Raw genomic sequence first — 23,636 nt, forward strand, 5'->3', positions numbered from 1 at the left:
GCTCTGCATTACTGGAATTTCTTAACCTGAACTCCCTCCTAAACTGTGTGGGCTAATGAATTCGGAAGTCCCATTATTAAGAAGTTGTTCTTTCCAGCCGGCTGAAGGTTTTTTGTGTTTTGTTTTGTTTTCCTTCTTTTTCATGAAATAATTGAAAAGGGGAAGAAAACAAGTCAAGAGCCCAGATATTAATGAACAGCTCGCCACAGCAGCCAGGCGATACCATCACAGGGAGTCAGCGCTGTGTCATGGAGGACACGTATTCTGTGGCTAAATGAGGTCAAACAGAGATTCAGTTTCAAAAGGATTATTTTCTGCTACTGTTATTTGTTTTCTTGTAATTGGCCAAGCAGTACTCCTCTATGACTCCTAACTAAGCAGCCAATAAGAACACGCCCACTTCCCAACATGCTCACTTTTTACAAGATGGTAGGTATGAAACTCTTACCCTGTCCTCTTGGGAAGGACATTGGTGGAGAAGAACTAGTTGCTATGTAGGCTGTTGGACTCTTCAGTCTGAGAGTATGATAGATGACAACAACAAACTCCAAAATGTTAAGGACTTAAAGAATAAGTTTCTTTTTCTCATCTAGTAGTGTGGAGTGGTATCCTTCTGCATTCTATTCAGGATCTCAGAACAACAGCAGCTTTGCCATCTTCAATTCTGCCTTTCAAGCACTTCCAGTGGACAGCTTATAGAGGGAGATGGTGCGGAGAAACACCAGGGTAGTACATCACTCCTGCTCACGTTCCATGGGGAAGGAGGCTTTCTTCTCACACACTACAACCTAACAGCAAAATTGGCTAAGAAACGTACTCTAGCTGCGCTTGCAGGAATGAGAGGGAGAAAACAGATTTTTGGAAGACAAGTAAATCTCTTTCATGCCATATATTATCTCCATAATTCTTTAAAAACCAAAAAACCCTAAAAGGTAGGTATAAATACCCCATTAAAATAAACAAGTATCATAGTATTAATTGACTTGTCCGAGGTCATAAAACCAGGCAATGATAAAGCTAGAATTTGAATCCAAATTCAAATTCCGGGTTCATGCTGCCACTCACATGTGAACATGAACTGAGACAAAATGAAAAATCAGCAGAGTCCTGAGGAAACAAGACCATTAGTGAGATTACTCACAAAGAGCATTTAGTACTATGCTTACTACATGGCAAATGTCTAATAAAGGTTAATTATTATCACCATCATCATTATTCCTGCAGCCTCAAATTACACAGCTCAAGCTTACAAGTGCCCTGAGCCTATGGACAGTACCCATCCCTCAATGTATCAAAGGGTGCTCTATACTCCCACTTCCCTTTCTTAGTCCTCTTCCAAAGCAGGTAGGCCACTCTAAAACCAAGTGACCCAATTAACACCGCTTTCTTTTCTCATCTATAACAATCACTCCCTTGCTACCTTACAAACTCATCTTTCATTACTAAGAACAGAGAATTCCTCTTTAAACAATTTCTGATAAGCACACACAGACTAACAAAACAACTGTCTACTTTTTCTAGCTTCCAACATTAATCTGGTTCTACCTATAGAAAATATCTCTCCCCACTTCCCTTTTTATCATCCTCTTTTAATTCCATTTATTTTCCCAAATAACCATTTTATACATAGCTGCCAAGCCTAGGTACCAGGCAGCGATGGACTCATACACCACCAACTCACACACTACTCTGTTCTTATTGTCTCACGTATTGTACACCTAACCTAGAAACTATTCCAAATTTCTATGCAAATCAGTGGGGCACTTAATTTGTTTGAAAAACAATGACCCATGACCCACATCAAATCACTCCTAAGACACCACAAGACTGTTAAGAACTACTGGTTTGGCAGAAATTCAGAAAGCCATAATTATGATAATGATGGTTGGAACTGAAGGGACATTTGCAAGAAATCCTGAAAAAAAAAAAAAGTCATTGAGAGGAATTAGGATCTGCTCGGACACTAAATGATGAAGAGAAGTCAGAGATAACCTCAGGATTAAACACTGGAGTTGGTCCAGTGAATCAACAGAGATGTCAGATGGCGCTGTTGACATGGAGTTGGGATCAAGGAAGGAAAAATGGTCGTCGGCATGGAAAACAATCTGCCTGCTTTGGACTTGCTGTTCATGAAGAGTTCACAGGACAGGCTGCCATGGGCAGCTACAGACATGGGACTCTGATCCAAGAGTGATGTGATTCATCAGCAAAGAGGTCCTACCTGAAAGGGTCTGGGAATAAGGAGACTTCAACCAGGAAAGCTTGCAAGATGCTAAAGCAGTTAAGAACTGCTGGTCTGGCAGAAATTGCAAAGAGCCATAATTATGATAATTTCAAAGGGCATGAGGGGGGAAAATAATAAAATTGTCAACTCCCAACTATTTACCCAGCTCTGAGCTTCGCATTTGGCATTCTTCTTTCCCCCACTCTGTTCTATTGACTTTGCATTCTCAACTTTTCATGCATGTGGCTTTTATGCAACTAAACTGCAGACGTCTTAGAAAGCAAGAGCAGTACTTTTCGCTGTCTTATCTGCTATATACTTGCACTTAAAATGTGCTAAAAAAGCACTTATTGTATGATTTGCTGCTTGGAACTTTGATTTATCTGAAGAAGGTAAATTTGCATGTGAACTCACATAAAAGCCTTGCCAGAACTCAAGTACTCTGCATCATGGAGGGAGGGGTGTGTATAGTTAAGTTGTGGGAATATTGCTCCCCAAGATTTCTACCATGTTAGAAATTTTTAAAAAGCAACAGGATTCTCTGAAATGGAAGTTGGTTTTTTGTTTGTTTGTTTGTTTGTTTGTTTTTAGCCATTGAAAACTAGCTGATTTCTGCCATCCTTTTGAGATTCCCTGAATTATAGGTCTATATTCCAGGTTGACTTCACACAGTGGCTGGGTGGGATTGGGGAAATTAGTTAACCTATATGTATCTCTTTTTCCTCTTCTGTAAAAGGGGCTAAAGATGGCACTTTCCTCATTGGGCTGTTGTGAGGATCAACAACCTAATAAATTTGAAGCACAGAAAAATCGCCTGTCATAGTAAGTGCTTAATAAATGTTAGCTATCATGATAGTGATTTTTAGTCCCTTTCTTCATTTGCTGGGGGAAGCAAGGGAAATACTTTAAAAATGAAGATGACTTAGTATTCAAATCAAGATAAAAATAAAATGGACACAATAGTTTATTGTTGATGTATTTGAAAGTGAATGAGAGCCAATCCCAAAAAATCAAAGGCCCAAATTTCTCTCTGATATGTGTATGCAAACACACAGTAAGGGGGTTGTGTGTAAGTAAGTAACAGAAGTTCATTGGATTAGACAAAGGGGAATGAAGGGAAGGGAGGAGGGATGGGAATAGGAAAGACAGTGGAATGAATCCAACATAACTTTTCTATGTTCATATATGAATACACAACCAGTATTCCATATCAGGTTTCACGTTATGTACAACCATAAAAATGGGAAGTTATATGCTGTGTATGTATAATATGTTAAAATACACTCCACTGTCATGTATATAAGTAGAACAAATTTTTAATAAAATAATGAGTTAAATTCAAATGGATGAGTTAGGCTGAGCTACTGTGGCTGATTCGAAATTTCTATGTCATTTGGAGGACATCTTTAGAGCATCTTTAGCAAAGACTCACTTGCCCCTGATAAAGAAACAGATCTGGGAAGGCAAAACAGTCTCAGATACTCTAGAAAAGGAAGGGACTGACTTTCTGCCATCTGGGAGGTGGGAAGAGCCCTTTGGCAATATTCTTACCACACCTTGACAACTTGCCCCACCCTGTATTGACCCTCTTCCTAGGGGAACAGCATGATCTTTAGGTTCTGACTTCAGTGGTGGGATGATCCAGGAGGCACCTATGTGCTCTGCCTGTTCTCATTGTTACGGCCAATAGACCACATGGATGGCTAGTCTTACTGCAAGACTCAGAATGGGGCTGAAGTTTGGGGTACTACCATAGCCCAGTTCAAGAATCAAAATGATCTATACAAGAGGAATAACCTGAATTGCTCTGTTTAAAGTTGAAAGAAGGGTTTAGGTCCTTCACTTAGCACAGTTATTCCCCAGCACATTGGTTATGCAGCCTAAAAGCTCCTGATAACTCAGCCATAAACTCCACAAAGGCAAGAAGGAAGGCTGTCGGGCAGGCACAGTGATGTCTGTGTTTACCATGGAAGAACCCTGTGTTTTCACACATACCACCTTATTTATTCCCTTTGGCAGCCCTGTGAAGTGGTTATCATTCCAATTTTGCAGACAAGAAAGTGAAGCAGAGAGACACTTGGTAACCTGAACAGTCATAGAACTAGTGACAAATGCTGCACAATTCAAATTCAGGACTCTTATTGTAAGGTCTCTAAATCTAACAGTAAGTGATTTTAAATGGGAGTAGGAAAGCAATTTGCAGAGCTTTATGAATTTTTCTGGGATATATTTTCATCAGTTCTTTCCTGACTTAAAACTATATATTTCCAGAATTGATGTGTAGACATGGTAGAAGTACAAGAAATTATACATATAGTATATATGTGTTATCATGTACAAGATATATACATATATTTTATAACACATAGTACATATGCATTAATAGGTAATGATGTACCACATTACATGTTATATGTTATAATTATTATACATTATTATATTATATATATAAGTTTTATATACTTATAATATTTGATTGCTTATTTTATAATTATAATATATATACCTGTAATATATATGTATAGTAGGTGAGTTTTTGTATTTCTACCATGTCTAGTCCTTCAATTCTTCTGGAAATGTGCTAGATAGTTACATACATTAACATATTATATATAAGTATATACCATATATGTATATATAAATAGTATATGCTTACATATTTTACATATACATATATAACACATATGTATATATGCCATATATATGTATATGTAAAGAATATATAAAAACTATATATCACATTTCCAGAAGAATTGAAGTACTAGAAAACCATATATATATATACATGTGTATTATAATAGCATATATATCATTATATTAAAATGCAATAAACCAAAAATCCATTTTCTCTTTTCCAGCATCTTCAATGTAGCACAGCAAAGAAAGGTAGTCCACATTAAGGAAACCTAGAGCACTAGACTCTGAGTTAGAGATGATTGATAAAACTCAGGACCCAGTTTATTCATCTTTAGTTTCCCAGCACTGATCTCAGGACCCAAAACACAGAAGCTGCTTAATCCAAATTTGTTGAACATTTGTTGAATTAGTTCTCCGCTCTTTTAAAATCTCTCTCCAAGATTCTGCTAAACAAGAAGCTTCCCTCCTGTGTTAATACACAATTTGATTTGCAAAGACTCTGTTTACTGCAAGTTTTCAAGAACACAGCTTTATTGTACAAAAACAAAGTTGGAAAATCTTTTATAATCTTTCAAAGATAATTCATTCACTTAGCAAACACTTGGCTGGGAACAGGAATACTAAGATGAAAGGCAGTGTCACTGTCCTCCAGAAGTTCCTTGCCTAGAGAGGAAGATTTATTTATTTGAACTACAAAGTACATCTCCAGAATGCAAATCTAATGTAATATGCGAGAACTTATGATAGACTATAGGGTTTGCTAGACTATAGGGACTCAGGGAAGGAAAACAGTCAACTAAATTTAGTCTGAGATTATTAAAAAGAAAAGAAAGAAATTTAATTCAGTGAATATTAAAAATATTTTAAAGCAGTTGAATCCCCTAACGTACCTAGTCAGGGAGGAATCTATGGTTATATTGGGGGAAAGTGCTCTGTAAAGATAGAGGCATTGGAGAAGGAAAAATATGGGGAACATATGATTGGAGAATATCTTCTATATCAGAAAGGACACAAAGAAGTTTCTTTGAATGTCTTGGTCCATTTTCTGTTGCCATAACAGATACCTGACACTGGGTAATGTACAAAGAAAAGAAGTTTATTTGGCTCATGATTCTGGTTGCTGGAAGGACCCAATATCATGGCACCACCATCTGATTGTGTCACAACATGACAGAGAAGTAAAAAGGGAACAGGCCATGTGCAGAAAGAAGGAGCATGTATATCAGCAAAGAAACAAGGGGGAGAGGCCAGGCTCAGGGTTTCATAAGAACCTACTCTCAGGGAACTAATCCCCTCCTGTGAGACCTAACCAACCTTTTGAGACCAGCAGGAATCCCTTCACACAGGAAGTAGTGACCCAATCACCTCCCACTAGCCCCATCCCTTAACGGTTCCACCACCTTTCAGCATTGTTACCCTGGGGACCAAGTTTCCAGCACAGGTAGCTTTGGGGGACACATCTGTACCATATCCAACCCTCAACAGTATTTAATATTTAATTATATCTTGTTCTCCAACTCATGTCATGGAAATGCAAATGAGGCCTTCAGCCACTGGTCAGAGCCCTTCAGTTTTCCTTTATCCAATAAAACCAATAACAACTCTGCTCAAAATGAAACAGTCCCAGCCTTTGTAAATGAGTACCAGCTATAATGATGGGTGAATTAATATCACTCTGGTACAGGTTGAAACTTTATGCTGGCCTTGACTACATTCAAAATAATCATTTGCTCCCTAACGTTCTCCCTACTGGAAAACACAGCACCCCACTCTTTTTCCTAATGGACAAAATCATTGCCTCAGTCTGGCTGGGCACAAAATCACGAGCCACTCACACCTTGTAGATTCAAACAGCAACTCTTTATTCCCGAACTCACACCGGCACTCTACACACGTTCTGGGGAAATTCACGTTCTGCCGCAAAATTCACATACTCCACCAGGCTTTGAATTCCAAATACTTTCTTAATCCCACGAGAATTCAACGGGAACTCGGAGCAGGGGAGCCTGAGGCAGCAGGAGGATACGCCCTATTCCCAGCAGGGTACACCTTAAACCTGGAACCGCCCTAAACCCAAGGAGCAGGATACTCCCTAATCCCAGCAGGATACACCCTAAACCTGGATCCGCCCTGGTCCTTGAGCAAGGTCACCTTACTCAAGCATACATGCAATGTCACTGCAAATGACCTGGGTCCAAAGGCAAGCCCATTCATTCCTACTTGGCAATGGCCCTCAGCAGAATAACACTTCACTGAAGAGAAGAATGTAAACCTGAAGGAGAGTGTCATAATTCCCTGAAATCCACTCCAGAGAGCATGCCCTCACAATCCCTAGGACCTCATGCAAGCACATTCTCCCCTCCATCATGCCAACAAGGAATCTCATGTATGGAAGGAACCTTTACAATCAGCTTCTCTAATCCCCAATCAAATGCTTTATAAATCCTTCACTGACCAGTCCTTTCCCCTCCTTTCTCTTCTGTGGCTTCTCTGTCAATTCAAGGACTTTGTCTAACAGGCAAAGGAGCTGGGGAGGCAGTACCATGGGGAAGGAGAGATAGAGGCCTCCCTCTATTAGTAGCAGCTCAAATACTTGTGTATGTTCTTTGTGTGTTGTGTATTAAAAGATAACAATAAAACGCCCTGGGACAGAAGCCTGAGTCATAGACAAGCTAGGCTTGGTCGTCACTGCTGGAGTTGGACATGTTGCCAACATAAAGGGCATAAGAGAGTACCACCGACTTTATCTCCTCTGCGGTTTACCAGATGCCATTCATAGGACTGAAGTGAAGACACTTCCTTCACCTACCATCAGCCATTTGTCCACCTACCTATCATTTACTGAGCCCTAAATGCAAAATAGTTCACCACTAGTTGCTGGAGATATAAAGAGGAATATGATATCATCTAGGAACCCAAAGTCAGGTTGGGACATTAAAAAAAAAAAAAAGGAAGGGAGAGCAGGTAGGAGGAGAGGGAGGAAAGAAAGAAGCAATGACTAAACAATGTGGGAATTGCTTTAACTGAGGGGGAAAAAAGTCTTGTAATGACAAAGAAAAGGTTTCCAGAGAGAACATAGATTTTTTTTTTTAAACTAAATAATTCACTCTACTTGAATGGATGTCCTCAGACTGCTATGCCATGCTTTCTGTATCCACTTAGGTATATACATGTTGGGGAAAAGTCTGGCGGGATATTATTATTCCCCTGAAAAACCTTGCAATTCCGAGAATGGTCTTGAGACTTGAGCTGTAAGAAAAACAGACCCTCAGGTTCCATTCAAGGCCCTCACCATGGGAATTAGCATTCTGGCAAGGTCCCCAGGTGCCTGGTGCTGGGGTAATGTCTGAGAAGCTCCATCCTAGAAGATAAGGAGAGCTTTATCTCTGGTACAAGCCTTCAGCAGAGCTTCTGTCCTGAAGGACATAGGTCCCTTGCACTATCCTTTTAAGGACTTGGCAAATCATCTCACCTATCCCCTCATTTTCCAATGAAGAATCCAAGGTTCAGAAAGGCAGAGTGTACAGGAGGCAATGTGTGAGCCCTATGCCAGCCAGAGTAGGTTCTGCAAATAGGCAGGGCCATTGACTTACACCAAAATGCCAACTTCACAGGCATGTCCAAAGGATTGGAGAGGATGTATGTAAAGTGACTGATAAATAGTAAACACCCAATAAAAGGTAACAGAAATGGAGACAAAACTGGATTAAACTGGAATGAGAACTCTGAATTTCTCAGTAAAGCATTTTCCACGGCTACACCCTGTGTCTGCTCCCCCAACTAAGGACAAAGGTGTCCTGCTGCCAACCCCAACCACCCTTCCTGTGTCTGAAGCGGAGACTTTAAAATATTTTCTGAAATATTTAAATTAGAAGTGTTTCTTGATTGCTTTAATATTTTCTAGTTTATTTGAACCAAAAAAGAAAAGAAAAATCCAGGTAAGTGAACTCTCAATAGATGAATGCAAGTAAAGAGAAATATCCTAGTAGTAGGCTGAAATAGTACCATGAGTGGTGACTAAATCTATGGCTAATTGTTAGTGAGCCTGGAAATAGATTATGGCTTCACTTCTGTTTAGACCCTGCTTTCCACCATGCTTGTATTTTCAACCCATGCAACTCCTTCCCTCACTCCTTTAGATGTTCAAACAAATGTCTTTTCCATACTATCATAGAATAAGAGAATATTTTCTCTTACAAATTGTCTTCTCTCACACAGGGTTTGTGAGAAGGGCCCTGCCACCCCAGATTGACAAGTCCCAGGTGTCTCCACTCCTCTCACTGAGATGGCTGCTTATTCACTGTCTCACTCACCCCCTCTCCATCCAGCCTCTCCCTTCCCTGCCCTGCAGGACTTTTCCTGAGCCTTTCTAGAACTCTCAGCTAAATCCCAGGCCAGCAGACAGGCTTATGCCTCAGCCAGTTTGGATGCACACTGCCTGTGCGAGTCCCTGAGACACTCAGCAGCCGCATTAAAACTGCCTGAGCGTCTTCTCAGGGGGCCTAATAATAGCACGTTCCATCTGCGAGCCGCTTTATAAATATTAACTGATTAAGCCGCCCTCTGTCCTCACAAGCTCTGGGCTTCCATGTTGTAGACTTGATTCTCCGCTGCCTTCAAGTTACTCCGGGAGACAAAAAGCTGGGTCCTGAAGGATCTTTTCTGGGTATTTTAGGCCAAGACATCATTAATGTCAAAGACCTTGTGATCAAAACTTCCACTAGGATAAAGGCATGGAGGTGAAAAGGATTGAAATCTATGTTTGAAGAGACCAAATCGAAGTTCTCATCTTCTAAAGCCAGATTAACAGAGAGAAGAATCGACCCATGGTCTAGGGCATGGTCATTGAAATACAACCACAGGTCAAAGGCAGCCTACCACCTGTTCCTATGAATGAAGGTTTATTGGTATCCCGTTGGGCCATTTATTTGCCATCTATGGCTTCTCTTTTCCTCTCAGGGCTTCAGGCTCTATATCTGCACACTATACAATCTCTAAATTGCACCCCTGCTTTGAACTCCTCCTCCCATTTTTTTGTACCTCTTAGCATCTAGTACATTTTGTTCCATTATTATATCTTTCTTTGAGGACAGGAAAGGAGTTTTGTGCAGCTCATGAATCCTCCCTAGCCCAATGCTCTAGTTGAACCCTAAAATCCTACATGGAGTATAACTGAACCTATGTTTCTTTCTCTGCAGAGAGATCTCTCAGAATGATGTCTTGGAAGTGATAGAGGCAGATGTGTTCTCCAACCTGCCCAAGTTACATGAAATGTAAGCAAGAAAGTTAGGGGTGGGGGACATCTCATGGCCATTACTGGCAACAGCCTTAGCATTCTCTTGTATTCTTGGGACGCTGTGACTCTGTTCTGCCTTAGATCTCTAGATTGTCATTATAAAATATATCCAAGTCAACTGAAAAGGTACAGCCCTGTGTCTCTTCCTGGTGGTCCAGGTACCAGTCCAGAGCCTAACATCTTGCTCACTGCCTCTCATGGTTTTTGTATTATATACCTGAGAACCTTACCCTATGACTATGAGAATGTACCTCCATCGCATCCAAGTCCAAACATATATCCCAAATTTACTTTCTCTTGTTGACATTCCAGTTTAATAGCAATACACTGATCCACTTCTGTTTCATTCCAGTCTATAGTTATCATAAATTAATTCATAGCATCAATCAGATGTCAAGGCCATGAGGGAGTTTATAGACTGACTAGTCTAAAATTTTCCAAAGTATATTGTGCATATTGTTAGGTGTTCAAGAAAAAAAGAAAGAAAGAAAGAAAATGATTCTATGATCAAATAAGATTAGGATACACAGGCAAATAATACAAGTTCACTCACTAGGAAAACTTTTCAATAAGTTTTTTATGAAAGTATACATTTGGAATCTCCAAGATGATTATGTATTAAGTGTTTCTGAACTAATGTTGCTAGAAAGGTTTCTTTCATGGAGCATTTATTAACCTCTCATAAATTCCCATGGAACACATTTAGGAAGGCCAATGAGCCCCTCTCTTCATTTTACAGATGAGGAATGAAAGGCACAGAGAAGTTGTGAGGTTTGTCTAAAGCCATTCAGCCAAATCCACAGCAGATTAAGGACTTCATCATAAATATCTTTGCTCCTTTGTATCTTCTTTAAAAATAAGGATTTTAGGATCTTTCAAATACCAATAGGGGACAAAACCAAATAGAATATATACATACCTGTTATATATCACGTGTTATATGTGGAAGAGTTTGATTAGGAATGACAATCAGCCTTCCCATTTTGGCAGACTTCCCCTCCCTTTTCCTTCCTCCAACCCACTTTACTTCTCACACTAATTATTCCTCATTGTTATTACCCTCATGCCTCTTCTCCTCTCTCTGCTTAGACTTCTCTTGTCCTGATCTTAGAACCCATGGAGCATATCAGAGAAATGAACCAAAGGACAGACAGCCCTCTGGACATGGTCAAGCAGACATCCCTCCACACAGTCCACTGGGAAGTGGGGGCTAATGAGATGGCTCTTTCATCTCCTCCTTGCATCGAGAGGTGCTCACCCCCATGCAACACTGACTGTGTTTAAAATGATTAATTGCCTGGTACTTGGATCCAAGCAGCTACAGGTTACTGCAACATAAAAGCTAATGAAACAGGGAGGAAGTAATTAACAAAGAGCCTGTCTGCAAATATACATTGATCCAGCAAGATGTGGACAAGATGTGCTCTCTCTGTTGAAATCCAAACGTGAACATGCTTACCTCCCAACTATTGATCAGGAAACAGTTCAGGCCAACACAGGGCAGAAGTCACCACATCCCAGGGGCCATGAGAGAACAGCCTCTGTCTGTAGCAGGAAAAGGAATCACTGGTCTATTCCCTGCTGAAGTTCACAGCTGACAACAAATAGCAACCAATAGTAATTGGGTTTTTCCTCTCAGTTTTTTTTTAATCATTTCACCCCTATTAATGTCTCCTCTTCCTGCCTAATCCTTTCCCCTCCTCTCCCTCTGTCTTCTTCTTTACACCCTCTTTTTACCTCCTCCTTTTCTGCAGACCAAAATTCAATTCTCCCCTGTTAATCTCATCACCACCCTTTTACCTTCCTCTGGCCTAGGGAGGTTTTTTCTGGTTAAAGACTCAGCTCTGCTCAGGGTGACATGACTCTGGTGGAGATCCCAAGTGGTGAGCATTAAACGGGATGAGGTTAATAGTTTGCACAGTTTAATATAACAAAAGGCACTACAATTTGCTCGATATTTTTTGAAACGAGAGATGGGTAGACAAATGAATAGATAAATGATGTATTGATGTACTCAGCATAATATGAAAAATACTGTCTACTTCACTTGCATCTGCTTTCCTCTTTTACAGTAGAATTGAAAAGGCCAACAACCTGCTGTACATCGACCCTGAGGCCTTCCAGAACCTTCCCAACCTTCGATATCTGTAAGAACTCATATACTCCACCACCGTCTCTATTATCAAATTGTGTGTTCTTGTTTTAGCACAATGCCCAGGTGCTACTCTGGGGCATAATGGCTTTTTATCACAGATTGGGGTAGGGGGTAGAAGCAGAGGTAAGGAGGCACTTAGTGTAGATTTTAGTTAAATGAGCAAATTTCACTAATATAATTGCATTTTGTTTTTCATTTGTAAAAACAGAAATAAGGGATGCCATTTGCATTAATGGGAATGTCATGCAAGCCTCTTACAAAACTCAGTCAGAATTTAGTGTGAGATGCAACCAAAATTTCTGCTATGATTCAGTTTGTGACCTTGACCTCAAAGATATTCCCTCTCTTGTTTTGCATACGTGTATTCCTTTCTTTGAGAGATTTCAGTGTTTCATTTGGTAAGTTTTGGTTAATAACAGATATGGTATTTATCAGTAGAGAGACTTCTGGTCTTTGAGCTCCATCCACTGGGCCTGATCTCATTGGCAAAAACACTGTTTCTACTCGAATGGCTTTCAAATTAGCTGAAGACTTGACAGAGCCCTGAGTGTTATGATGGGCCTCACAAAATAATAGATCAGAATCCAGATTCTAAATTTTCTGGATCCATTTACTAGTTACCAATCACAAGCAAAGACTTAGCTTCTCAAAATGTGTTTCCACACCAAAAGAATGAAAATAATAATGATGCATATGTATATTTACTAACATAATAATGATACACGATCAACCATCACCTAAAGATACTTAAAGCAACAGCCATTCATTTTCTCCTGCCTGTGTGTTGGTCAGTGGAATGGTTTGCCTGACCTCAGCTAAGCTCAGTCATGCATCTGTAGTTAGCTGGCAGATGAGCTGGGGGCTGGCTCCTCTGGAAGGTCTCAGTTGGAATGACTCAGCTCTCCTCCTGGTGATGCTCCTTTCCAGTAAGTTGGCATAGGCTTGTTTCCACTGCAACCCTGGGTTCCAAGAAAGACAGCTGAAGAGTGAAAGCCTCTTTGGTCCAACACCCTGAACTAGCACATGGTCTCTTCTGATGCATTTTTGTTAACCAAAGAAGTTCACTGAACATTCTAGTTTACAGAGATGAAAAAATCAATGCCACTACTTGATGGAAGCAGCTGCATGGTCACAATACTGCAGTGTAGATATATGGAAGGATATAGACCCGAAACCACATTTGCAATCATTTAAAGTGTGTAGAAAGTTTTCCACAGTGCCTGTCACATCAGGTGCTCAATAAATATCATGACTTGATTTCTAAATTTTGGTCATCAAGAACTGGAGTGCACAGGTATAATAAAGGACACTGGACCATTGTGTGCATCAGCTCTCTGAACCTGGGCCAAGGAATTATTAGAAGAGTCCACATCATCTAGAACCCCTGCCTTCTGATAGGAGTTCCAGAAAGGGTCTGACAAAGAAAGAAGGCAATTTGATCCTGAGTTCATGTCGGGGGCAGACTGAGTTCATGGGCACACCACCCATTAATTTCACTCTTAGAGGGTCTAACACTAGGTTCAACTCTTAGCTATCCCCATTTTGAAAGATTTAAATGTCTGAGCATTTTTAAGCAAGAGACCCTGCCTTTTTACCTTAAACTGTACTTTGCAAATTAAATAGCTAGTGTGCTCAGAAGACATGGTCTCTTTTAGGTTGAGGCTTGGGATTATGACTCCTTAAGTGAACTTTTGTTCCTTAAGGGGCAGAGACTCTTTGCAGAGGCTAACACAACAGTGGAAGATATATGTGGTAATAGGAAAAGCATGAATCTTAGAATCAGAAATTCTGACTCTATCATATGCTAGATGAGAAATCTGAGGCCAATCACTGAACTTCTAAAATGTACGTGGATTGTATGAGCCTTAAGTGAAATTTATACATAAAAATGTTTACATATGAAAATATTTTACAAATTACCAAGTGCTAAAAAATTTAACCAGAATGATTATTTCTAGTCAACCTGTCTATCCTCAGGAAAACTCCAGTAAATGTTGAATAGAGTGTTATGGTGACCACTAAGTCCTGTCGTTGTTACCTAGAGTCTCTGGCATGGGTTCGAAAAGAGAAAGATGGAATATGCCTTGCACTTAATGGAGGAGCATAGAAAAGAAAGAGAAAATAAAACTATATTGGAATCCAGAAGGACTGAAATCCAGATAGGACACTGACATTTATTAATTACATACCCAGTTACCTTGTAAAACTTAAGTTTCCTTATATGTAAAATGGGTGGTTATGAAAACCAAATAAGATCATGCCTATAAAAAAACACTTTGCAAAATATGCACTATGAAAACTATAAATAACTATACAAATATAAAATGATTAGTGCCTGTTACTCGGTAGATTTTCGTATTTTCTTCTTCTCTTCCTCTTTCCCTTCTAATTTCCCTCCCTCCCTTCGTCCTTGTCTCCCTTTCCTCTTACAAAATGCCTGAGAGGAATATGGGGGTTCATAGAGCCCTTCAGTAAAAGAACAAAAAACACTCTAGGAGTACAAAGTAATCCCTGGGTGTACCTCAATTCACAAGCTATCACATAGGGTTAGTGTCAAGTGCCCCTGCAGAGAATAAGCTCATGAAGAAAACTGTCCCCTCACACACATTTTCATAGTCTATGAAAATGGTGGACTAGAGCTTGTAAATGAGGATTGAGGAACCACTACAAACTTGAAACCAAAGGATCCTGTTACTGGCCAACCCCTCGTAGTCATCACCGTAATGAGAGCCCTCAGGAAGGGAGGAACTTGGAAGGATCTGGGCAGGGAGAAAGATAGGGGGAGACAAAGCTATGCTTTGGACCTGGAAGAAGACAAAATCTGTGTCATCTGTCTTTGAGTTCCACCTCCCTTGCATATCCATTTCTCATTTTGAGTAGTCCTCAATCCCACCTGTCCCCTTTGCGGTTGACATAAAGCTGGAGGTGATTGTTCCCAGCCATATTCTAGTCTAAAAGAAGGTTATTTCTCAGAGTACTTTAAATCTACTCTCTCGCTGGGAAGAAGATTCTCCTTTAATATTCTGAAAATAATGCTATCGTCTTTGTCAGTTCTGGCTGCTATAGCAGAAAACCACAGTCTGGATAGCTCAAACAACAAATTTTGACTTCTCATGGTTCTGAAGGCTGGACATTTAATATCAGGGTATGTTCTTAGGGAGGGCCTCTTTCTGATATATAGACAGTCTTCTTCCCATGATGCCCTTATATGGAATATGTATATGAAGAAAAGGAAAGATAACCATGCCTCTGCTTTTTTTATGTGAATATTTATCCCATCATGAAAGACCCAACCTCGTGACCTTACCTAACCCTACTCACATGTACCACCAAAGTCCCCACCTCCAAATACCATCACCTTGAGGATTAGAGTTTCAAAATATAAATCTTGGATGACACAAATATCCAGACCATGGCAGTGCTATATTCTGCACTGTACAAACTCTTTTAACATCTACTGCCATATGAATCCACGGCCAGGAAGTTGAGAAGAGGAGTAACCTATGTTAAACCTTCTCATTTCTTGCACAGACTAAACCTTTCTAAATTGTGCATTCCTCCCCAGCATGTGCTCTGTGGTGGCCCTGGAGATTGCAATATTCTGCCTTCCAATGACACTTCTATCAGCAATACATCTATTGGGGGCTCAGACTGTAGCACTTTGAAATATTTTCTAAACTGCTAAGGAGGATCATGAAAAATTCACTGTCAGTTCTCAGTCTGAAAGATTGTATCAGGAAAACAATGCCCAGTTAAGCTTCTATCTTGTATTTGTCAACTCAGGCTGCCAGAACAAAATACCACGGACTAAGCAGCTTAAACAACAGAAGTTTATTTCAGGCCATTCTGGAGACTAGGGAACCCAGGGTCAAGTTACTGGCTGATTAGGTTCTTGGCTTGCAGATGGCCACCTTTTCTCCCTGTGTCCTCAGATGCCAGAGGGAGAAAGAAAAAGAACAGAAACTAGAGATCATTCAAATGAGTAAGAATGAATGAGCAAAAACAAGTCTCTGATGTTATTCTTAATCCTATAAGATTAGAGTCCCACATGGATTACCTCACTTAAACTTAATTATCTCCCTTAGATCCTATCTCCAAATAGTTATGTTGAGATAGGACCTTAAGGACATATGAATTTTCAGGGACACAATTCAGTCCATAGCATATCTCCACCCATGTTTGTGTCTGAGCAGCAGTCATAATAGTTTCATGATATAGCAGCCAGGTCAATGCATGGTGATTTCAGATATTCTTTGAGTTAATGAACTACTTTCTTCTAGGCAAAGAAAAATCACAAAGTGAATTAAGGAATCCAGTGAGGACCAGTAGAGGTTGAGCTGTTAGGTTTTTGTTGTTGTTGTTTTGTTTTATCTTGAGCCAGAATAAATGTTTAATATCAAAGCCACCAAAGCAGGGGATTAGAAGGGGGGTGGGAGTGAGTTGCTATTTGACTTCAGCATCCTAATTGCTGCACACACATCCTTAGAAATGTCGTACTCAAGTTCTCCATGTTGATTCCATTTCATGCTGTTCATTTGATGGCACAGAATTCAAGACAACAGAAATCAGCGCTCTTCATCAATGCCTTCATGCTTCAGCGAGGAACCTGAAGTGGTTAGGGAAGAAAGAAAAAAACCCTCATGAATAAAGAAACGTTCTTTAGCAGAATATGCATCAAAGGATTCATCTGGGTGGAATTTTTACAGTCAATATTGTACTTGCCTGCAATATTTCTTTCTTTACGGCTTTGCCTTCCTGGAGCTGACCTTTTGTGTATGAAAGATTATCTATTGATCTGTAAATAAGATTTACACAATATTCTCTTGCCTTTGCATTCTGTCAATGTAATCCTCAGGCAGCTGGGTGTTGCTCTTTGCTACTCAATAAACCATAGTTCCATCTTAGAAAACATGTCACACAGCTGTGTGGGCCCCACCCACAACCCCCACTGAAAACCATCTTCCACTCAGATGTGGCCCATTAGACCTTCTTATGATGCCTGATAATGGCTGCCAAGCCATCTGCTTTTTCCAACTGGAGACAATTCTAGGAGGTTCTTTATTGGTACTCTTAGCAATCTAAGTCTTTTCTTCCCCAGCCCTCAGCTAAGTGTCTCTCTCTCTCTCTCTCTCTCTCTCTCTCTCTCTCTCTCTCTCTCTCTCTCTCTCTCTCTCTCTCTCTTTCTGACTTCCTCTGTTTCATGTGGTTTACTGGAAATAATGCAAGTAGCTTTTCTGATTGTAAAAGCTAAATCATTTGCTGGAGGTAGCATGGTAAAGGGACAGAGGGCAGGGACTCAAGAGACCACTTAGAGTACTGAAGAAAGACATGGACTCCAGTGCCTCCTGTCTGGGCTCAGGTCTCAACTCATTCCCTTGCCAACTGTGTAAAACTTGGATAGCTAGGCTAGCTCCTCTTAAGTCTCAGTTTTCCCTTCTACAAAATAGGAATGTTGGCATTGCCTGAATTATTAAATTGTATTAAAAGAGTTCAATCAAATGAACTACATAGAAAACTGACTGGCATTTTGAAAATTCTCAATGATAGCAATACTTATTAAATCCTGGACCCTGTCCATGACTAGAACTGCCCAAAGGAGTTCATCTTTTTGAATCTAAGTTCTCTCCTCTGCTTAAAGAATGAAAGATAGGGGCTGGGATTGTGGCTCAGTGGTAGAGCGCTCGCCTAGCATGGGCGGGACCCAGGTTCGATCCTCAGCACCACATAAAAATAAAAGCATTGTGTTCTGTCCATCTACACCTAAACAATAAATATTTTTTTAAAAAAAAGAATGAAAGATAACAATACCTACTTTTTAAGAATGGTGCAAGTATAAGTGAGATACTGGTTGTAAAGCCTCTTGTATATCTTTGGGGCAAAATAAGTGCTTCTTATTTGATGATAACATGGTGGTGGTGATAATGTCTCTTTCCCCTTTTAATAATTATAAGATTTTGAAGGCTCTTTAACTGCTTCTTTTAGACAGAATACATCAACCAGCCTTCAAACAAGGAAATATATCATTTGTATTTCTCAAAGGACAAAGACATTCTTCTCATAAAACCTCTGACATATCCAGAAAGGTCTTTCCAACAAACAAAATTACAATACCCTAAACGGTTCTAACAGAGACCTCTTTATTCTGCCTTTTAATGTTTATTTTCAATATTGTGATCTACAAGCTCATTTTCTATTCTCAAACAGAGGGTTGGATCATGCTTCTTATTTGTATGTTGATTTATGATTAGCATTTTTATCCTACTTTATTGCACTTACAAATCGCAGTATTCCCTGAGGTGGTCAGAGCCCTATATACTTGATATAAGAGAAGCAAATTGACCCATCTATAGTCCTTGGTTATGAGGCTTTTCTGACAGAAACATGCAATTTTCCTACAGAGTGGATCACTCTGATACTTTTGGTGCTCATCTATGTTTTCCCCTCTCTTTAGAGGCTATAAAAAGAGCCCTAGTAAGGCTCATTTTTATAAAATATGGCAGCAAAATAAATGTTTCTTATTTGATGATGGCAATCATGGTGGTGGTGGGGATAATGTCTCTTTCCCCTTACCACATGCTTGGTAGGACAAATGGTGCTTCTCCATTTGTCCTCCATCATTTTAGACCTAAATTGGCCAATCAGTAAGAACTTATAAAATGTGAAAGAATGGATGAGACCTCTGCCCTCCAAGAGCTGGCACTCTAGTTGGGGTAGAATACGGTAGAATAATATAGCAGGAAAGTAATGAGTAACATTTTAGGAAAGGTGGTTGATAAAGGATGGCAAAAATGGCCCAGTGATAGACAACAGATATCCATGGACAGCTCTCATCTAAGTGGCTCCATGTTTTAGGGGAAGAAAAAGAGTATCATCAAGTAACTCCCCAAAAGCAACCTATATCTGTGGAGCTGTGTGGCACTGGATATGGATGAGAGCGGTGCCCCAGTATTCTGGATCAGACTAGTCAGGGAAAGCTTCTTGAGGGTTCGGTTAGGGAAAACTTGAGAGCATAGCTGTAACTTGAGGGATGAATATGTTTGGAAAGACAAATTTCATGTGTGTGTATGTTTGTGTGTGAGAGAGGGCAAGGACTTCCTCTTGTGTGTGTGTGTGGAGAGAGAGAGAGAGAGAGAGAGAGAGAGAGAGAGAGAGAGAGAGAGAGAGAAAGGACTGTGTCATAGGCAGAGGATGAGAAGAACTGAGTCCATACTCAGTTTGTGGCAATGATTTGGACTGTAGATTTATTATTACTAGGATGCACTCTATACTCAAGGGAGAGCTGCTAAATGAAATTTGCCACAATCCAGGGCTACAGTTATGGTAGCACCAAAAAGAGCAGAAAGATATGGTTCAATGGAGGACACATTTCCAGAATTAATAAATAAATAAATAAATAAAGAAGAATGACTGGCATATGCTTTACCTCCAGGTCAGAAATGGATCCAAGTGACTGCACTGATTTTGCCCACTAACCTCCAGACACCCTCAAAAAACTCTCACCCCCAAGGCCTCCACTAAGCACCTCCCACTCCGAGTCACCCTGTAGATGGTACTCATCAAGAATAGAGTCATCTTACACAGAGACTGTGATTGCTGGAGGGAAAAAAAATATTAGCCATCTCCCTGGTTGTCAGTGTCATAAGTATCTAAGGATGTTGCCATGACTACGAGGAAGTCTGGGCACAATGGAGAGTATACAATTGCTTCTTCTATCAGTAACCTGTCTGGCAGATCCAACTTGCCCACTGTTGTCAACTCAAAGAAAACGTGGCCAGATTTTCCTTCTTGGAACACTGATGTTCAAGGTGAGATTTCAACCTGAGCATGTCCACTCCAGGCAGGGCAAGGACTTCCTCTTGATGGTAAAGATGGTGAGGACTTTATGCTGCTAACCTCTCTTGCCTGTCCAGTGTATTTTCTCCTGCAATAACCTCAAGTCCTTTCCACCAGTGAGTAAATCATTCAATATATCGATTCACATAATGTGTTCAGGTCCTGAGATTTTTCTTCCCAGGAGTATTTGCATTTATAAAACAGGAACCTAGAAAAGGTAATATAAACTAAGAAGTTGATAATGCTAGGCTCCCAGGAATAAGGGCTCCCAAGAAGAGAAAATATCTACAGGAGTCATTCAAATAGCACATAGTTAACCATCTGTGCCACCCATTTGCATATTCTGAGCAATGTTATTTTTATAGGATACTCCTTCTTACAAGATACTTGTATCCTTATCTCTTTAATTATGAAATAAGGCCTATGTTTCTGTCATCACTAGAAATCAAATACAATTTGGGTTCAAGTCTCAGATTGGCTGAGTAAAGATCAGCTCTGCTTTCTTCCTTATTGTTAGTATCAGCCTCACACACCCGTGAAGCCAGTGATGTGCTAATTCCTTTAGGCTTCTACATCTGCAAAATGGAAATAATAAAATATGCTTCAAGAAGCTATAGTTCAAGGAGAAAAATGAACTCTACAGCCCCAAGATCTCCTCTAGGTGACAAGTGCTTGGCTTCTGAACTGTGGTCTACACAAATCTGGGACTCAGTGTCATTGCCTGTCCTGAGTCCAGAAAATACAGGGACAGTCCTGGGATGCATTCCTGTCATTTCAGCCCTCACAAATGAGCACACTACCTTAGCAGAGCCTGAGAGACACTAGATATGGGGATAGGTTTTAAGAGGCATACAGCACCCAGCAGCCACTGCAGCTCTCCTAGGGGGGGGATAGATCCTTGGCAAGGCCTGCCTCAGGCACAGACAGAATGAGAGTTTGGACAGTGGGACATGAAAGGGTGTAGGGGAAAGCCTTGCTCTGTGTAAAACAAACTGCCATCTCTTGTTGCACCATTGCAACATCATGAGAGTTTCAAAGGGCATTTTTGTCCTAGTACACCACTTCAGACTTGCAGTTATCCCTGGAAGAGACCACACATCTCCTTAGGGATGAGCCAGAGGTGACTGTGGGTGGCAAGGGTAGGCAGGACATGGAGAAGAGGGCAAGTGTTATGCAAGTAAATTAACTCTTTTTTCTCACCACCCCCAAGTGTTGAGGACATAGTGCTAAAGAAAACCTCATCCCCACCCTGGAGTAGTGCAGAGAAGGAAGGAAGGGCAGAGGGGCCAGAGGAGGGAAGCTCATTTTCTCTTTTGGAGCAACCTGGCTGTGATCTAGACCTTTTGGGTCTGGTTCTCACCTCACTTTGCAATATTTATTGAAGGAGATGTGTTTTCTCCCTGCTTCCATACATTCATTCATCTCCTCTATCTTACCTTACACAATGTGTGTTCTTAGACTGTGGGCTCCCGGAACATGCATGCTCCAGCTGAACACCCAGCTGCTGGTCTTGTTGGTCTGTGGAAGGATTTGCCCTCCCCAGAGCACAGCCGCAGGAGGAACACATACTGGGGACTCACTAGTCAGCCAGGACCAGGGACTAAGGAATTGGCAGAAGGTATCACCCCCAGAATCCACTGACACCAGATCTAGAGCAAGGGCTATGTCCAGTTCGTCTTGGGCCCACACAGAATGAAAGTCTGCACACAGTAGGCCCTTATTGAGAATATGGGCCTGGCATGGGAGCCTTCTGTTTGGGTAGAGAGAGGGGAGCAGCTGCTGTTTTTAGAGAAATATCTTGGGGCGTTATGGAGTGTGAACACCAAGTGACAAATGCTCTAAGAAAGAATATTTTCCTCTTCAGCAGACATCTCAAAAATGTTCTGCTGTAGTCTAATCACAAGCTCACCCACAGTGATCAGCCTGCAAATAATGTCTAGCTCAAGGGGTGGTGAGCTCTTCCCTTACCCACTTGGGATGTGGACATAGCAGTACTTGGAAGAGAGAACAGATGTTTGGGTGGAGACCTGCAAGGGAAGCAACTAAGCAACCCTACTGGCAAAGTTCATCCAGCACCACCCAACAGTGCCACAGGGACACAGATTCACTCAGTAAGACACCAAGGAGAAGCTCTTATCTTTATGGGACAGTTCATGAGCCCAGTTCCAGCCCTGATCCTGCTTGTGAGAATTTGCAAGCAAGTCAGAAGAAAAATAATTTCCCTGGGCCTCAAGAAAAATGGAGAGAAAAATCACTGCTCTGTCTTCTGTAAAGGAAAGAAGAAACAGAATAAGACAAGACAGGGTATGGGGTGCTTTTCAAGTTAAAAGTAGAAAGCAACTGCAAGGACTGGTAGTTGCACAAAGCGTTGCTGGGTAACAGGAATCGATTTAGAAAGCACTTTTGCTTTGTATTATTATTTTTTTTTTTCTTCAAAAGCCCTGTGGAATATTTGGTGAGGGCTCCATGTTACAGGAAGTTTGAGGTCCAGACATGGTGATTGAATTGCCTGAGCTCAAATATTAGATTAAGAATTCTTTGGGGACAGGAGGCCCAGGAAAACTGAGCATCTATTATGGGGCAGATTCAGAACTAGGCATGTTGTTCACACAATTTAGCTCATCTCTTAGTCTTCCAAAATGGCGAGATAGGTATTTTCCCACATCTACAGATGAGGATTTTGATACTCAGAGATTATATAGTTGATAGAAATGGGAAGTGAGGCCAGAAAAGTCTAACTCAACCAGTTCATTGTGCTCTCCATCACACCACAGGCAGGGAGGTGTAGGATGTGGAAGAAAGCAAATATGACCAGTGTTCAAAGTACAACGTGGTCACCTTAGTAAGACATTTGCCATTTGGATTTTGTGATCATTACCCAGGCAACACTGAAGTATAACCAAGAAATAGCTTTCTAAAAGATCTATATTGGAGATGAGTTGCAATGAAAGATGTTCAAACTGCTTAAAATATTAACTCTTTGCAATCCCCTACTGTGTATTTAAAAGTTACCACTTGACACAAATTGGTGGTTTGATTAAAGTCATTCTTACAACAGCATCCAAAAAGGTCCTAAAAAGTTATGACTTGGCAACATTTTTAGCCATGAGCCTAAATAGAGAGGTCTTTAGGCTTTGAAAGTTCTTATGCAGCCAGGGTGATATAATGGGAAGAGCATCATCACCTATTGGCATGGATTCAGATTCCACGTCTTCCACTTTCTATCATACAAATCAACTTGAACTCTCCCAGCCTCAGTCTCAATATCTATAAAATGGAACTAATAATAGTATCTACCTCATAGGTTTGTGGTTGGGACTCAATGATTTCAATTTGTGTAAAGCATTTACAGTGGTGCTTAACATGTAGCAATGGAATAGACATGTCTTAACTATTCTTTCTGGTTCAAGTCTATAAGTTTGGGAGAGTCAGTTACCTTTTGTGAGCCTTGCTTCTCTTCTATGAAAGATGAGAGTCATAAATATGCTTGT

At 40.6% G+C, this 23,636-nt stretch overlaps 1 protein-coding gene across 4 annotated transcripts in view; it reads left to right on the forward strand.

Moving 5' to 3' along the window:
• Fshr (follicle stimulating hormone receptor) overlaps positions 1 to 23,636 on the forward strand; it is a 155,480-nt gene that overhangs the window by 96,046 nt on the left and 35,798 nt on the right. For 2 of the 4 annotated variants that reach the window (XM_005324470.3, XM_078029232.1), the window contains exons 3-4: positions 10,060 to 10,134; positions 12,230 to 12,304. In XM_005324470.3, coding sequence (XP_005324527.2) covers positions 10,060 to 10,134; positions 12,230 to 12,304 — 150 coding nt within the window. The remainder of the gene's footprint in view (positions 1 to 10,059; positions 10,135 to 12,229; positions 12,305 to 23,636) is intronic. The other 2 variants (XM_078029230.1, XM_078029231.1) reach the window with 2 other exon arrangements.

Source organism: Ictidomys tridecemlineatus, chromosome 12, assembly GCF_052094955.1.
Source record: "Ictidomys tridecemlineatus isolate mIctTri1 chromosome 12, mIctTri1.hap1, whole genome shotgun sequence".
Lineage (NCBI taxonomy): Eukaryota > Metazoa > Chordata > Mammalia > Rodentia > Sciuridae > Ictidomys > Ictidomys tridecemlineatus.